The following is a 16,536-nucleotide window of genomic DNA, read 5'->3' on the forward strand; positions in this document are numbered from 1 at the left end:
ATGACAGGATCAGGTGGCATCAGCTGCCAAAAATTGGCTATATTAAACACGTGAAAATATATCAAAATAAAGTATAAACTTTTAAACATTGTTTCTAAACATTTTAAAGTAAAATTGTAGAGCAAGTTAATAATAATAAATAATACGGAATTAATTTATGACGGTAAAAAAAGTGGCCAATCACATTTGGCGATTGTAATTGATTGTGCATTGACCAATCAAATTTGATCTAAGGTTTAAAGGGCATTGCGCTTTTTTTTCGAACTTTGTGTTGTTATACGTAAACATTTTTCAAACCAGTACGTAGGCCTAGTTGTACTTGTATTTACGTTGGATTTACTGTCTTTTTACAAATATGGGAAAACGTAACCGCAACAGTAAGTTATATGATAATTGTAATACTTGTGAAACAGTGAAAAGATGTAGCTTAGTTAGGTTTAGTAGGCTAGCCCCGGCTCTGTCTGATATGCCTAAAAAACACAAAGCATCCAGCAGTGTAGTCGGGGCTCATTGCGACGTTGGTCGTAAAGACTTAGTAAAGGGCCTAGCTCAGTAGTAGGGGCCTTCACAGAATCCGCCTTAGCTAACAGTAACACCATTCATCGAGACTATACTTTTTTATAACTTGTTTTATTATAATTATTAATAAAACTTGTAATAATATCAATAAAAACAAGTTTATTCTGTGTTTAATTTAATAAATTATTTTAAATTTTACAGGTAAAGCTGCCAAGAAGCAAGCAAATGATGCGACGGCTTCTCCTTCTGGGCCACTCAAGAAATTTTCTCCAAATAGAGAAAGACCAGAAAAAAATGTAAAATTATGTTCACCTTCTGTGTGCAAGAAAAAACAAATTGTCTCTTATTTAATGAATAATGTACTAACCAATGTTGGATAAATATACAAATGGCTTAAATCATAAAACAAAGAGTTGATAATTTAGTTTTATAGAAAACACTACATTTTATAATTTTAATAAATTATAACTTTATATATTTCATAGATTGATGTCCAAATAAAGTCTCCAGCTTCAAGAAAGATAACAGAGTTTTTAAGTCCTTCAAAGGCAGCAGAACACCCTCCAAAAGAAGGGACTCAGACTTCAACCACAGAATATTGCCACCCCATTGAAGCAATTCCAGCTGGTACGATGAGATGCTTTTCCTACATACGAGTGCTGATGTTGCCTCAATTTGTTGAAATTATAAACTTGAGTTGGATATCTTGTTGATGACTTTATTTAATATTATTTGAATACTATTAATGTGAAATAATGCATTAAAAACATATTCAGCTATTGTGGCTTTCTGTAAGTGAATTGATGACATAAATTAATCACATTTTAATTTCAGGTCTTCTAACCCCTGAGAAAACCCCAACAAAGGACAACTTGACAAAAGCCCAAGCACAACCAGAAAAGAAGAAAAACAAGAAGAAACCCTTAGTGAAGGAGCTGTTCGTTCCATCAACCAATGCCGCTCAAGGTACCGATACAACGCTGAAAAGTGTAGAGGATTGTGCACCGAGTAATTGCCAATTTATGGGGGCTACAAAATCTCCAGAAAAAAAAAAGCCTTCAAAACCAAGGTATTATTTGCAATCCTCGAACATGTTTTAGAGTTTAGCCTCATAAGGTTTCATTACAAACTTATTTCTGAAAATATAAATATTATGGATTCTTTGTTTATGCATTTCAGTAAAAAGAAAGAAGAGAAGCCGCAAACAACAACACTTACCAACTACTTTCCAATTAGGAGAAGCAACAGAAAGAGCAAACGACAGCTTGCGGTAGGTGTTCTTTATCAAATATTTAATTACATCAAGCTCTGTCTACACTATCAAACTAGTTTGATAAAAAAGTGTGCTTTCCCCAAATATGGTAGTAATATGATATGTCTATATATGGGCACATCACATTTTTTGTCACATAAAATTTGATAGTGTAGACTGACCTTTACATTACCTGTGTATTTTATGAATCAAATTCCTTACTTTTAAACATTTATTCTACAAAATTTTTACCTTTGCGTCTTACTTCATATAGATTGAGAAAAAGCAAAGAATTGAGGAAGCTATTCTGGAGAAGAAAGAAGAAGGCATTGAGGTAAGGTTTACAAGATAAACATAGGTATAACAATATGTAACATTACACAGACTACATGGATCTGGAACCAACTTCCTCGATTCACCCGTTACACTCCATTCTCTTTCCAATTCCATTTTCCCTGAACACTCACCTATTTCGATAGTTATTCTTGTCATGTGGCGCTGTGAGACTCCGGTAAAGAATGCATTATAAATGTTTGATTTTTTCTATCCCCCAAAGGTTAAAGACATTGTAGGCAAAGGTAGAGGAGTAGTAGCCACAAGACACTTCAGTAAAGGTGACTTCATTGTAGAGTATGCTGGCAATTTAATTGATAGAAAAGAAGCAAAACTGAAGGAAGCTGAATACTTACAAGACACTAGCATAGGATGTTATATGTACTACTTCATCTACAAGAACAAACAATACTGGTAAATAATATCAATACTAATTCATTGTACATAAATATAGCAACAAATGTATAAAGCCCTGTTTACACTATCAAACTTTGTGACAAAAAGATGGTAGTGATTTGACATAATGTCCATATCACATTTAGTTTGATTAGTGTAGACAGAACTTAAGAAACAAAACACGAAACAATGGATGTTGTACACATTACAATGCACAGTGCATTATGTTTAAATATTGGTGTGTGAACCCCTCCCTATCTTTACACCACATAGAATACTCCCAAGAAAATAACCTGCTATCTATTTACAGTACTTTACATCTAAGTATTATGTTAATATAAGAATAATGTACTAAGCCACTCTTAAGTGTGCACTTAATACACCAACTAATTAAACCTGTTTATTTTTTTTAGTGTGGATGCAACAGCAGAAAGTGGCCGTCTTGGCAGACTAATCAATCATAGTAAACACGGCAACTGTTGTACAAAACTAACATCAATTGACGACACACCCTACCTCATCTTGTGTGCCTCAAAAGACATAGAAATTGACCAAGAGCTGCTCTATGATTATGGTGATAGGGATAAGGAATCACTAGAAGCCCACCCATGGTTAGCACTATAGCTGTTTGTGTGTCATTATTTAATAAGTTTAATTCATAGTTTTTATAATAAATGATAGAATTGCCAAAAACGTTTTATGACTGACGTAGCACAGTAATTACAGTCAAGTCTTTAAATGTGTGTCTAGTATTTTATATTATTTAAAATCATGCTTTTTTGTTATAGGTGTTTTTATTTGGTTTAAAAGTTTAATTTTCTTGTTAATCAGAAGATTAGAATCATTTATGATTTAACTGTCGTTTAAGTTTCAACTAGCATTTAAGTTTCTACTATCAGTTAATATAATTCACTTGGTGCTTTGTATGGTATTATTCTAAATTGCTTTTAAAGTTACTTTAATGTTTACCTTTTCTTCAGGTTTACAAAATTACCCTCTATTTTTTATTTAAAGATTTTAGATATTTAAAATAAATAATGGGTATGCCACTGCCAGAGAGTAATGAACAGTAATCATGCAGGCTGTGTACGCTAATAGTGTAAAGGAGTTATTAGTATGCTATAACCCCTTGATGTAAATAAGCAACAATGCATATAATAAATTTGTAAATAATTGTAAAAAGCCATCTCAACCTTAGTGTTGTGTACACACTGTTTTTAATGAATAAAATTTGCATTTTCTAATTACAGTATTTGTCTATTTCTGTATTTAAACCTAACCTTGAAATATCAAATAAATGATAGATAGTAAATGCAATCTCAAAAAACATCACAGAGCAATGAGAGAACACAAGATCTACACGGCATAACATTTATCTAAAGTACGTTTTCCTCAACACATAAACATTTCTGAGTTGCGATTGGTTTTTCAGCAGCAGTAGACAACACTAACAAAATGTGCGAATAAATTTGCCTAGTGGAAAAATCTGCTCAATAGGTGACACAAAGACAATTAAATCTGGTACTAACCTCTACTGTCAAATAACAGACCTATGGCATGCCTTCTAAAAGATTGCATTTCTAATTGTGCACAGACATTCTGATTGACACTAGCCGTTGAGGACACTAACTTCTAGTGGTCAACAGGAGATGACCTATGGCATGCTTCATAAAAGGTGTGCTCTTAGTTGTACATTGTATGTGCATTGTAACAATAATCCTACTGGATAAAAAAAGATGGTTAGTAATACACTTTATATAATATAACAAAATAATTTGGAATGTGTTTCCAAGATTAGAGAGTACTGTTTCCAATTCTTTGACTTTCTTATGATGATGTTTATATAATAATAAATAAACAATTGTTATTAAACTACAACAATACTGTACAAAGAACCAATAATTTTAAAATCTGTTTTATTCATCATCAGAAACACATTAATATTGCACAGGTCATTGTCACACAATTAATATTTCATAGTTAATAATATATGCACCTGTTATCATACATAACATAGTAGTTGCAGATTCAGCATAGCAACTATTGAATAAAGATCACACTCTGACCTGGGGACCACATACCTGACTTGGGGACCACACCCCTGACCTGGGGGCCACATACCTGACTTGGGAACCACACTCCTGTCCTTGGGATTACACCCCTGACCTGGGGACCACACCCCGCAACTTAGGAACCATACCCCTGTTCTGGGAAACAACAGACCTAGCCTGTGAGATTTTATTACAACAAGGGAATATGTAGGAAGGCTCACAGCAAAATTACTTGAGCACCATTTTCACATCAATACTGTTATTTACATCATCATTTACCTGATCATGCATAAATGTATATTTTATATCAAACTTTTGAGTATTACAAATTTGGATTATCAAACAATTGCATAATCAGATATTAAAGTTGAGTAAGTACCTGATTTAAAGTGTTTTGATTATCATACATAGTGTACATTATTTGTGTAATACAATACAAAAAATAGCCAGTAGTATAAATAGCAAATACATAAACATCAAGTATAAATAGGCATTAGTATAAATAGCCAGTTTATAAAGAGTAAAATATATTTATTATAAAATTGTACACAAAGCACATTTTTATTTAAAATGTTAAATTTCATTATTTTGGTCATAGTTTAACAAAGGTTCTTCACTATTATTACACTCCTTGATTGAATATAGAAGATGGTATTTTGTATGATCATGTGATAGCACCCTTCGTGGTTTGATTTTAAAAGACCGCCCTCGTTGGTTTTGATTAATATAATCCTGCGCAAATTGTCTGTTGGCTGCCGATATGTCTGGAAGTGCCACATATTCATCAACCTGAAAGAACATTTGTAATTGTAATGAATCTTATATACAGGTGGTAAAACAAACACATTTTGGCACACATGGCGTGTCATATTGAAATATATTTATTAACAACTTTGACATACATTATTCACATCACATTGGAGGCAGCAATACTATTGGTAAAAATAAACAGTAACTATAACACATAAATTAACTTATTTCTAATTACAGTAATATCAATACGATACAAGCAAGCATAGTAAAATACTTTAGATAAGTCCATTTATTTATAAAATATGTAATAAATGCAGTTAATAAAGAAATCAATCAATCAATTTATTATTTATTTTAATAACTATAAAACATAAATCAACTTATTTGTAATTAATATCATTTCTAATTAATATCAATATGATACAAGCAAGCATAATAATATACTTTAGATAAGTTCATTAATACAAGATAAAGTTCCTTGAGAATCTTTGATAGGAAGTGCATGTTAGAAATGATATCTCTAAACTGTATATTATAATGATTGATTGAATATTCGTCCACTTACGTCCATCCAAATACAGTCAGTAATCTCATGTTTGCAAACTGATATCTCTGAGCTTAAAGCCTTCATTTCACATATGAAGTACAAGTCTGATTGTCCAAAACGAAATCCATGTTGATGTCGGAATGACACGAGAGATATGAATTCTGAATCAATACCAGTTTCTTCAAACACTTCTCTTTTAGCGGTTACACCCAAGTCTTCTCCTATAGTGATATAAAAAAATGTAAAAGTAATGATACAAATTGTAGACCATACAAAGGAATACTTAAAATAGTTCATTATACTAAAACAATTTAACAACAGGATGCTGAGCTCCGGAGATCAAAGCGTTTATCTGTGGCTGCGACACAATTAGTGTCACACCCCTAAACAGAAACCGCGCGCCACGGAGAATAAGTACATAGTACAGTACTGTTGGTATTTGTCGCAGCCAGACATAAGATCAAAGGACTGTTAAAGTTCCTATCTTGGCAGGGTGAGGTCAGTGTCCTGTTATTAGATTGCCTTGATTATACCATGGAGGAAATTCTTATTTATTTCCTCCATGTAAACCGACCTGGATCAGCCATTCCTCCCGGAAGTTTCCATTTGGCTTTTTTATGGAATCGTTCTTTCACCAAAAGCACCTGATTAAGTTCATTAACTACAAAACCTGCAACACCTGAAGAGAATTAGCTTTATTATTATCAGTATACACATCAATAATGTTTTTATCGAGTACTTCAAAATAAATTCATTGTCATTTGTAAAGCTTTGTCTACACTATCAAACTAGTTTGACAAAAACAGTGTGATGTGCCCAAATATATTAGTGATATGCCAAAATTTGGTAGTGATATGCCCAAATATGGTAGTGGTATGACATCATCATGTCCATATTTGGGCACATCCAATGCTTTTGTCACATAAAATGTGATAGTATAAACAGAGCTTTATACCAAGTAGTCACTCCTACCTACGTAATGTGTTGTATAACCTGGAAGCTGATTAGGCTCATTTGTTGGTAGCCATTTTATCATCATAACATAATCTTTCTGTGCATGATGAAAAACAAAGCCATGCTAGATGGAAGAAATGCAAAAGGTAGAAATAATATGGATGACATCGGTACACAGTGTTTCCGAATTAGGTGTTTATAAAACAATGGGTTAAAAATGGAGGGTCTAATACACACAAAAAAATGGTTAAAAAATATTTTAATTTGCCATTTTAATTGCAAGGTTTATATTAAATACACTGAAGCAGCAAAAACACTTAATAAACAAATGGAAGGTATTAAATATAGAAGAACATTAAATAAAAATATTAAAAGCAGAAGAAACATAGATAAAACATGTGGAATATTAAATATAGAATAGGAAATAAAAAACATTAAACAAAATGAAACACAAAATTTAAGAAAAAGCTCAGCTGCATATGAGCCTAACCCATGTGCAAATATACTCCAGCGAGGTTCTGCACGGTATAGGAAGATGATGATGATGAATGTTTAGTCTTCTCCGACAACCTGCTGCTTGGTATTACCTTGACGGCTTTAGCTATATATATTGAACACTCTATTGCAATGTTCAGCCATACACCTCGAATTCCTTGCTCCTTCCATTCTTGTAAAGAATCTATCAATGAGAAATAATATTTTAGGATTTTCTGTAAGGTTTGTTTAATTCATGGTTAATTGAAGTAAATAATTAAATACTAAAAATGAGTACAGATACTCACATTGAAGACGATCACTGAACCCAGATTCAGATTTACATTTTTGATCCTGAACATTTACTATAATGCCATTGAAAATGTCTTTCTTGCCCTCAAATGCTTCCATCCTAAAAGAAAAGGGAAACAATGAATGAAAAAAATCATATGATCAATAAGCTACACAGTATTGAATTTAATTTAAATACTAGAATTTAGATAAGATTAGATATATCATCTATCATTGTTGAATTGAATGAGGTAAGTTATTTCAATTGTTAAAGTTTTAGACATTAAAGAAACCAAATAGAAAAGAAATTGTGCCAAGGAAGGCAAATTCAAACTACTGTAGCCTAGTAGGCCTGTAAACTGTGAAAGATAATCCAGCATAAAATGCGGATTCTACTCCATTCTCCATGCACATTCAACCAGTGGAAGAGGTCGACTACTCCACCATCATTCTAGCCTATCTTAATCTTAGTTTAGTATCTAGTGTTTTCTGATAATACTGTAGTAATAATAATTTAAATTTAATTAATTGGAAATTGTAGAGTTTAAATACCTGAACCATCGGCTAGGTTTTTACTATCTTACGTCAACAATTGTCCCCACCCTCTGCTGCTCATTAAAATACTGTACCACCAATCTGATTTTGTGTTTATATGACACGGTTCACTAAACACATCGTTTCGTTATTTACAATTACCCGTGATCCTGTTGATTGATGACACTTTTTGTGGTTTTCATTTCTGATTAAGAAATTTATAAAGGTTAAAAATAAATTCACGATTTTGTAATTAAACATGGATATTTCGAGGGCTAATAGTGAGTTTTAATTTAAATGTTATTCTAAGGATTATAATCTACAACATAACATACATATTTATTTATTAATACGATATAATACATGTGATAACATCTTTGATCAGTATATATATGACTCGAGAGCTAGCTAGGCTAGCCTAGCCTAGCCAAAACTGGTCATTTCGTAGGAGATGAGTGCGTGCTTCCTCCTTGAACAAAGCATATTAATATTGACGACATAGGCTTTAGCCTGTGGGTTGTGCGCCATGCATTAAAAAAAGGTGGTCCAAAATTCGTAGCATTAAAATAAGAAATTCATGTAAAACTTTTTTTAATAAAGAATACAAAATTAATTTAATTATTTTTTATACAATACAATCATTGCATAATTTGTTATTAATATTAATTAGGGCCTAGGCCTAATATTAAAAATGTAATTGTTTTCGATTTTAAAGGAAATTCACCTGCTATTATAAGGAATGAGGTTAAGCCTAAGCAATCCGTATACCAACATCATCTGAACGGTGAAAGAACAGCAGCACAGGTGGCTGTAGCCAGAGCTCTGGGACAGCAGGGAAGCGGACATTCATCCTCAGGTAAAAAGGTCAATACATCTTCTTGATCCACAGATGGCTCAGGGTGTGTCAGAATAGCTGTGCCACTGATGACACGCTGCCTTCATGCTTGACGATCCTGTGCCAACCTAAACTCTTTCCACAGCTCTACTGCATAGACAATTATATAAGGAGTGGCAGTCTTCCAAAAAAATATTTTTTTAAATATTTCTTTCTCTGTTTATTCCTCTAGCACAACAAGTACAAGTTTCACAGCAAAGGGTATCTGCTCCACAGAGCAAGTATGCAGAGCTATTAGCAGTTATTGAAGACATGAGTAGAGATATAAGACCAACATACGCTGGAAGTAGAACGGCAACAGAACGACTGAAAAGAGGTAAACAAATAACATTTCAAAGTATGTGCACATTCCTGATGATAATTATTAACGATCGAAACGTCGAATCATGGCTTGCCTCTCGTTATTTGGAGTCAGTTTTATACTATAATGTTATTTAAACATAATGAGTGCATCTACTGGTTTTTACACATTTTATGTTCTACAATTTATGCAGTACTGTACCTAGTTTATATAAGCAACAAAGAAAACTGATTTATAAATTGGATATTTACTGTAACTATTTATTTTTCAGGAATCGTCCATGCCCGAGCTCTAGTTCGTGAATGCCTTGCAGAAACAGAACGTAGTGCACGCACATGACACCTCAACATGCTAACACAATACCTAATTTAAGAAATAAACTAAAGAATATTCCTCCCCTCCCCCATTACATAACAACTAAGAGGCCCTAGAGCTTGAGCAGCCCCAACACAACTACCCAGCGTTGGAGGGCCCATTATGAGTGCTAACTTTTCCACCTGCATTATGCCACTACTGGCTATGGTGTTTCCTTATTCTAATAAATGTATAACCTTGTTTATTTACTATATTTCTTGGTACTGAATCAGAATATTTAACAATTGTTAGCATTTACGTATACTGCATCATGTTTGTAATAAAAATAATTGTTGAGTTAGTAAAAGAATTCTTCTTGTGTCATTACGGAGGTGGGGAGGAGTGTAATACAATACAGATAATTAAAAAAAAGATATTTTACTTTGGAATACCAGATGTAGCTAAAAGAAATGTTAATTGGAAAAACACTACTATAACTTACAGTCTGCCACAAATAGTTTGATATATACAGTAGTAGTACCATACTATTAAAGTTGTTGTCAAGCAAAATAAAAACATATTCTTTGAATCCATAAAATAATTGGCTTGACCATAATTCATTAAAAAAATACTATAGGATAAGTAATAGTAAAATACTAGCTAATTTACAGAAGAAAAAAAAAAACTGTGCGTCGGCCGGGAATCGAACCCGGGACAATTGCTTGGAAGGCAACTATGTTAACCACTACACCACCGACGCATCTGGGAAATGAACGTTTCCATTTGATAAAGTCAGTAAAATGCTGGTCTATTCCATTTGGCAAATAGGTACATAAATTGAGATTTTAATTTTACAACATTGAGGGCGCCATAGCCTATAAAGTTTTAACAAATCAGAATAAACAGTAAAAGCGAGTAATCTTACCTTATTTCGTATTTACAATAAATTGACAAAGACCAAGGCACGTGTTTTCTTTTAGGAAAAAATTTCGACTTTTTATTTCAAATGTAAATTTTTTATTGTAGGCTTACCATTTACATAACTTGCTTTAAAAAGCATGTTTGATTTCAAATAAAGGAACAGAATGTATACAATCTCTTCACCTGTACCTCCTAATCTATGATCATTATTGAGGCCAAATTTACATTCCCCTGGCTCACTTTAAGCAAGGGTGACAAACAGGTGTGGTGCTTTAGTGTCCAACAGGTGTGGCGCTTAGGCGACCAACAGGTGTGGCGCTTAGGCGACCAACAGGTGTGGTGCTTGGGTTCTCTAGAATAGTACCTGTAAACACTAGTGAATAAGTACATATAGATATCCTATACATTACAGAAGGCATGAAAAATATGTACTTGCTAAATTGTCTACACAAATTTACAATTTTATTCCTTGAATTCGACCTGGAGGAAGACCAAGTGTAAACAAATTATTAATCATTCATGAATTAATATGGAAACATTTCAATTATGACACCAAGAAGAAATACTAAATATGGTTTCCTATCTAGCTAGGAACAATTACTACAAAACAACATTAAAAGCAAATTGTATTCACATTATCACCAATTATAGAAACCCTACAAGATTATAGGTCCTAAAGTTCATTTCTACTACACTAAAAAACAAGAATTTACAAAAAAACTGACTTTTTGGGAAAGCCCAAGGCTGCCCGGTTTTGGTTCAGTTGACTGTATATCATTTTTGGATGATTCCTTCACAATCAACTTGAAACATGTCTTATTGTTTTACAGCTGAGAGTTTTCACTCTAAAACAAATTGTGGGTAAACTTTTGAAGTTTTATTTAATTTGGTAGAATAGAAAAGACACAATAGTTGGCTTATTACAAGCCATAGAATTTGAGACTCCTGTCCATTCCAGTGGACGCCAGGAAGCCTGCATGTTGTCCAAAACGTACACCAGTAGCCAATCCATTATGGTCTGTGAAAGAACAACATATCATCATTGAAAACATAGTACTGTACTACCATACTTATACTTACTTATTTTTATCCAAAAAAAATAAATCAAAACATAAATCGTTGAATATAAATATCTATATTTACATTTGTATACTACAAGCTTAGGATGCTATAATTTGAATATGATTGGTACTTAAGTATGGATAGTTACCTGTAAGTACAGCCAGCTCCTGCCACTGTTTACACAGGTAAACACGGACATCAGATCCTGCTACAGCTAGGTAAGTACCACTCTGATCAAATGACAAAGATTTCACCTGAAAAACAAACACATCTCTTTCTTTCAATTCAAAATTGTCATAATAAACTATTTAATAATTCAATGTTGCAATAAAATAATTCATGAAACCATAGTAAAAACATTTTTTCTTAACTTAATGAAAAATTTCTAAAGTAATAAATGTGTTGCTCACCTCATAATGGCTATCCAAAGCAATGTTCTTAAAGTTCTTCAATTTCCGCAAATCCCAGAGTTTGACAACGGAGTCATCAGCAGCAGTTGCCAGATAATAACCATTCTCAGAGAATGAGATGGCAGTGATTGGTCCAGAGTGACCTGGGAAATTGGCAACATTGGTTCGCTCTTTAAGATCCCAAATCTTGATGACACTGTCACCGGTACCGGTCCCAAAGATTAAACCATCAGGATGGAATTGGGCACATGTCAATGCTGCAATAGAAAAAGACTTTTACATTATTGGTCATTAAGTACAGTGAGACATTCAGTAAATGTAAAAAAATAAATATTTGCTGTACAAAGTATAGTTTTAAGTCTTCCTGAATATGTAGTGCTATTTATTTTGTTATAAAAATTCTATTAACAGGCGATTATAATAAAAATAAAAATATAATTAGACCTGACTTGTACAGTGTTTTTCTACATGTTGCTAGACACAAATTAAAGAATAATAATTTCTTACCATGCCCAATGGAATCATCAGACACTTTAGTAAGAACACGTCCAACATTGATATCCGAGAATGCCCAGTGACGATCCTCAGAACAACTCAGCATGTAGTCACCGGTAGCATGAAGACTAAGCCCAGTCACAGCACCATCGTGAGCACGGATTGTCTGAGCACATGAGCCGCTCGCAACAGCCCATACACGAATGGTTGAATCAGGAGAAGATGAGAAAACAACATCCTGAAAAATAATTTTAATTTTGGTTCTTTTTTCGGCAGGCAACTTTTATTTCATATATGATACACAATCGATGTTTAAATTATATTACACAGTCTGAGGTTAAAAGATTATAGAAAATATTTTGATATTGTGTTGAAATCTAAATATGATGAAACAAATAAGTATACAGAGAAAATTGATATTACAGAGCTAATAATAATTGATAATAATGACAATTGTTTGACATTTCTACATTCCTTGACAATATTAAAATTACATGGTTCTGATATAAGGAGTTACTTAATACTTTAACAGTTACAATATGTAATGGAAAGGATACATTACAAAAACATTGTAAAACCAGTAATTTAATTATCTAAAAAACTACAATTTAACAACAATAGAATAAATACAAAGAATGGAAACAAAATGCTTTGAATTGTTCACCTTGTTTGGATGGTAGATAACATGGTTGACCTTCTTTGTGTGACCTTTTAAGATAGTCTCCACTTGTTCAGTCTCCTTGTTAAACACCACCACGTTACGATCAGCACCACCAGTCAGAATCTTGTTGGTGTTGGCAGCCTGGATATCCAAGGCTAATATACCAGGATTACTAGCGCTATGTAAACCCTATGGAACACAAACTCAAATAATCATCTAAACATATTATAAATTTCACAAAAATCGGTTGTAAAATAACAACCGATAGATATTCTCAACCCTACTTCATTTCCTTTTAAAAACACATATTAGCCGTGGTATTTATTCACCATGCAAGCCATTTGACATCAAAGAAATTGGGGCAGATTGGGGTTATTAAACTTACTGGATGCGAAGATTGGGCACGGAAACTGCGGATCTCTTCGGCGGGCATAAGGTCTTCTGGAACCTTTTTACCACGTTTCTTACGCTCCGCAGTAAGCAAGGCAGCTTTGTCTTGTAACTGAAAAAGGAGAGAAAATCAAGATAAATATCCTAAATCATTAATTTCATAATCATGTATAATAAAACAAAAACTACAGGTGAGAATCAATATCGTAAGGCATTTAATGAAAATGCAAACAGTATTAAAATTATGCGACATGTTTTGAGAAATCTATTCTCATCATCAGAACTATAACCAACACCAGTATGAATACACCTACTTAACAGTTGTATTTAATTGAGGCAATAATATCTGGTACATTTTAGGACATATTCATTGGATTAAAATTAAGCAAAAATAAAGCAGCACCTTTTGGATGACCTCTTCTGACATGCCAATCATCCCGGCTTCCTCTGCTTCCATTGGTTCAGCCAGCTGACTGGGTTGTACCATACTCCCAATAGGAGCAATACCTGGTGCTGCCTGGGGTTTCAGAGTAGCCAGCGCTGGAAACAAACATATGCAATATGTTTTATTTATTTAATACTATCTTTTTTAATAATGGGTTACCTATCCAGTTCCAGTAAAGGAATTATCATCAAAGGTATACAGATACATACAAACATGTAACGTAGTGAACAAAATCAACTATATCTGTACATAAAAATTTGATACAGTAGATATATAATACAAACAAAATAAACTTTTCTATAAATAAATCGTTTAGGTTGGAATTTAAAAGAGTTAATGTCAACAATGATATTTTCAGAATGAACCTGACTATGTTCAAATGTAATTACTTTAAACTAAAAGATACCATTCTAGATTACAATTAACATCTTAGAAAAGTTTTCAACAAAAACAATTAAGGACCTACAACTCTTTATAACTTGCTATAGTGAAGTATCACAAACACAAACCGGTAAAGAAATTTCAAATAACAATTTATTTAAACCACTGGTGGCAGCATCCAAATTCATGAAACTGCAGAATAAACTTTTAAATCTAAACTAAATGGCTTTTATTACAAAAAAACCCCATTTTAGTTTCATTTACTAAAAATAATCTACTAAAATAATATCTTCAAAGAACTTGCACGCAAACTCTACTTTCAATTGAGATAAAAACAATTTAATTTGTAATCTAAAACAAAAATGCGCGATAGAAACCAAGAATAAAACTAGTACTAAAATGTCTACAAAACGCTTGTGTAAACAACATTACTGATTTTAAAACAGTGTGGAAACAAGTGAAACTATCATATGCTTATCATACAATGATTTTTTTAATTTAGGCAAATTTCCAAGGATAACCATAAGTGAATTAATTCACTATCCTTCTTAATTAAAGGCCAGGTGCGGGCAAAAAATTTCTATTGATCATACATTCCAATAATTATCGATCTATAGTTTCCCCTATGTTTCATAATTTTTGGGATTTTATTTGTGTTACAGGAGCTTGTTGAAAATTAGCACTTTCATATCAGTGGGGGGATAGTTCAAATTACACAGTCAAATCTCTATTCTTTTGTACACAAATTTTGAAAATAGAAAGGCATTTTAAAAAGCTATGAAAAATAAACGGTGTGGTAAAAAATGGTATCAGATGACTAAATATAGGTAATATAACTTGAATTTTACATTTCTGGTATTTTTTATTCAACTTCAGAATTTTATTTTCATGCTATTTATAGCAAAAATTATCCACCGTATATCCACCATCTTTTTTCACCTTCTAGGGAGTCACCAGACATTTTATTACATTATGTTAACTACCTACTGTAACTACTGAAAAAAAGGTCTTCCTGTTTTTTTTGGCAGAATTTTGCCAAATTTTGTATTTGACCATATTAAGGGAAATTCATGGTTTTTCGTCTTGATTTCTGTTAAAACTATTTGATTTATGTACAATTAACCAGATATTATATTTAAAATTCATGCCTGTACCTGAGCTTTAAAGGTGGCAATCTGTTTACAATACAAACATACACATGGTGCTCTACATAAACAAAGTCATATTACTATTAGTCTTTGGGATTGTAAATTGTCATTAGAACAAATCCTGACATGACAGGACTTGATTGAACCAAGCACCCTTTGATTGGTAGCCGGCATCATAACCACCAAGCCACAACTTCACTCCATACTGATGGTTGGCAACATTTACCAGTGGTCAATTTCAAATAGTTTTTTTGAATGGACAAACAATAATAATAAACAGAACAGGAAAAAACAAATCTACCCACAAACCTTCACGAGCTGCTGTCACTTCCTTCGTAAGTCTAGCAATCACACGACAAGCTGCGTCATGTTGATAGAGGGCGTGAGAGAGTTCCTGACGGGCTGTTTGTAGTTGTTGACGTAGGGTGAAGCTGTGTAACATACAAGCATCCCATTCATCCTGGAGAAGCTTAAGAATTGCTGGGATACTGGTGGCCGTAGGTGGACGAGGCTTCACTACTGGGCTCACTGTCAATGTAAAAACATGGTTAATAATACAGTACATACATTCATGTTGCTGCACATTAAAATTTCTTTTTTTGTTTCAATGTTTTGTTTAATCCTTTGGATTGTATTTTTTTTATTAATGTTAATTTTCATAATTGTAGTGTACTGTCATAGTTACAGAAAAAAACAGATTATCATGGTAAACAGGACAGGCTTTATTTTTAAAATGTTGTATAAATATTTTGTTAGATTATTATTTCTCAACCTTTGACATCAACAAGCATATCTTCAGTGAGCACCTCTCCTGTAATAGGGTCCACTCCATTTTCAGCAATGAATTTTTCGATTAATCGTCTTTCAAAAATGTTGTTAGACACCGGTGATACGACAGGGTGTTCAGGAACCTCATGACTTACTGAAATATTAAATCATATCTAAAATAAAATGATGATCCAACTATCTACTTAAACGTACATAGAAGCGACATAGGCCTATTTATTATAGTAATAGTATTATATATGA

At 32.8% G+C, this 16,536-nt stretch overlaps 4 protein-coding genes and 1 non-coding gene across 5 annotated transcripts in view; 2 read left to right on the plus strand and 3 right to left on the minus strand.

Moving 5' to 3' along the window:
- Positions 1 to 272: 272 nt before the first annotated feature.
- LOC140043294 (N-lysine methyltransferase KMT5A-like) lies at positions 273 to 3,709 on the plus strand. Its single transcript, XM_072087793.1, has 8 exons — positions 273 to 377; positions 721 to 815; positions 1,005 to 1,146; positions 1,354 to 1,588; positions 1,699 to 1,789; positions 2,046 to 2,105; positions 2,328 to 2,518; positions 2,914 to 3,709. Exons 1-8 carry the CDS (start codon positions 356 to 358, stop codon positions 3,122 to 3,124), a joined length of 1,047 nt encoding a protein of 348 aa, XP_071943894.1. The 5' UTR covers positions 273 to 355; the 3' UTR covers positions 3,125 to 3,709.
- A 683-nt stretch (positions 3,710 to 4,392) lies between these two features.
- Positions 4,393 to 8,328, minus strand: LOC140044401 (nucleoside diphosphate-linked moiety X motif 6-like). The gene is made up of 7 exons (XM_072088892.1): positions 8,123 to 8,328; positions 7,588 to 7,691; positions 7,393 to 7,484; positions 6,824 to 6,929; positions 6,426 to 6,530; positions 5,870 to 6,072; positions 4,393 to 5,340 (listed from the first exon to the last, which is right to left on the minus strand). The coding sequence occupies exons 2-7, from the start codon at positions 7,688 to 7,690 to the stop codon at positions 5,125 to 5,127; spliced, it is 825 nt and encodes a 274-aa protein (XP_071944993.1). The 5' UTR covers position 7,691; positions 8,123 to 8,328; the 3' UTR covers positions 4,393 to 5,124.
- LOC140044402 (uncharacterized) lies at positions 8,268 to 10,063 on the plus strand. The gene is made up of 4 exons (XM_072088893.1): positions 8,268 to 8,385; positions 8,820 to 8,960; positions 9,172 to 9,315; positions 9,572 to 10,063. The coding sequence occupies exons 1-4, from the start codon at positions 8,364 to 8,366 to the stop codon at positions 9,637 to 9,639; spliced, it is 375 nt and encodes a 124-aa protein (XP_071944994.1). The 5' UTR covers positions 8,268 to 8,363; the 3' UTR covers positions 9,640 to 10,063.
- A 219-nt stretch (positions 10,064 to 10,282) lies between these two features.
- Trnag-ucc (transfer RNA glycine (anticodon UCC)) lies at positions 10,283 to 10,354 on the minus strand. Its single transcript has one exon. It is a non-coding gene; the product is annotated as a tRNA-Gly (tRNA).
- A 205-nt stretch (positions 10,355 to 10,559) lies between these two features.
- Positions 10,560 to 16,536, minus strand: part of LOC140044399 (pre-mRNA-processing factor 19-like) — a 115,000-nt gene continuing 109,023 nt past the window's right edge. The window contains exons 4-12 of the mRNA XM_072088890.1: positions 16,280 to 16,429; positions 15,817 to 16,035; positions 13,937 to 14,073; positions 13,529 to 13,645; positions 13,147 to 13,332; positions 12,495 to 12,720; positions 11,988 to 12,244; positions 11,726 to 11,831; positions 10,560 to 11,533 (exon numbers count right to left, since the gene is read on the minus strand). Of these exons, the coding sequence (XP_071944991.1) occupies positions 11,436 to 11,533; positions 11,726 to 11,831; positions 11,988 to 12,244; positions 12,495 to 12,720; positions 13,147 to 13,332; positions 13,529 to 13,645; positions 13,937 to 14,073; positions 15,817 to 16,035; positions 16,280 to 16,429 (1,496 nt within the window). The 3' untranslated portion in view covers positions 10,560 to 11,435. The remainder of the gene's footprint in view (positions 11,534 to 11,725; positions 11,832 to 11,987; positions 12,245 to 12,494; positions 12,721 to 13,146; positions 13,333 to 13,528; positions 13,646 to 13,936; positions 14,074 to 15,816; positions 16,036 to 16,279; positions 16,430 to 16,536) is intronic.

This window comes from Antedon mediterranea, chromosome 3 (assembly GCF_964355755.1).
Source record: "Antedon mediterranea chromosome 3, ecAntMedi1.1, whole genome shotgun sequence".
Lineage (NCBI taxonomy): Eukaryota > Metazoa > Echinodermata > Crinoidea > Comatulida > Antedonidae > Antedon > Antedon mediterranea.

Excerpts from the sequence above, each read along its gene's own strand:
- LOC140043294 (XM_072087793.1), top strand. The coding sequence starts at position 356 with ATGGGAAAACGTAACCGCAACA. Across the intron at positions 378-720 it reads GGGAAAACGTAACCGCAACA|GTAAAGCTGCCAAGAAGCAA; the intron begins GTAAGTTATATG and ends TAAATTTTACAG. Across the intron at positions 2,106-2,327 it reads AGAAAGAAGAAGGCATTGAG|GTTAAAGACATTGTAGGCAA; the intron begins GTAAGGTTTACA and ends TATCCCCCAAAG.
- LOC140044402 (XM_072088893.1), top strand. The coding sequence starts at position 8,364 with ATGGATATTTCGAGGGCTAATA. Across the intron at positions 8,386-8,819 it reads GGATATTTCGAGGGCTAATA|GAAATTCACCTGCTATTATA; the intron begins GTGAGTTTTAAT and ends TCGATTTTAAAG. Across the intron at positions 8,961-9,171 it reads AAGCGGACATTCATCCTCAG|CACAACAAGTACAAGTTTCA; the intron begins GTAAAAAGGTCA and ends TTATTCCTCTAG.
- LOC140044401 (XM_072088892.1), bottom strand. The coding sequence starts at position 7,690 with ATGGAAGCATTTGAGGGCAAGAAAGACATTTTCAATGGCATTATAGTA. Across the intron at positions 7,485-7,587 it reads GTTCAGTGATCGTCTTCAAT|ATTCTTTACAAGAATGGAAG; the intron begins GTGAGTATCTGT and ends TCTCATTGATAG. Across the intron at positions 6,073-6,425 it reads GGGAGGAATGGCTGATCCAG|GAGAAGACTTGGGTGTAACC; the intron begins GTCGGTTTACAT and ends ATATCACTATAG.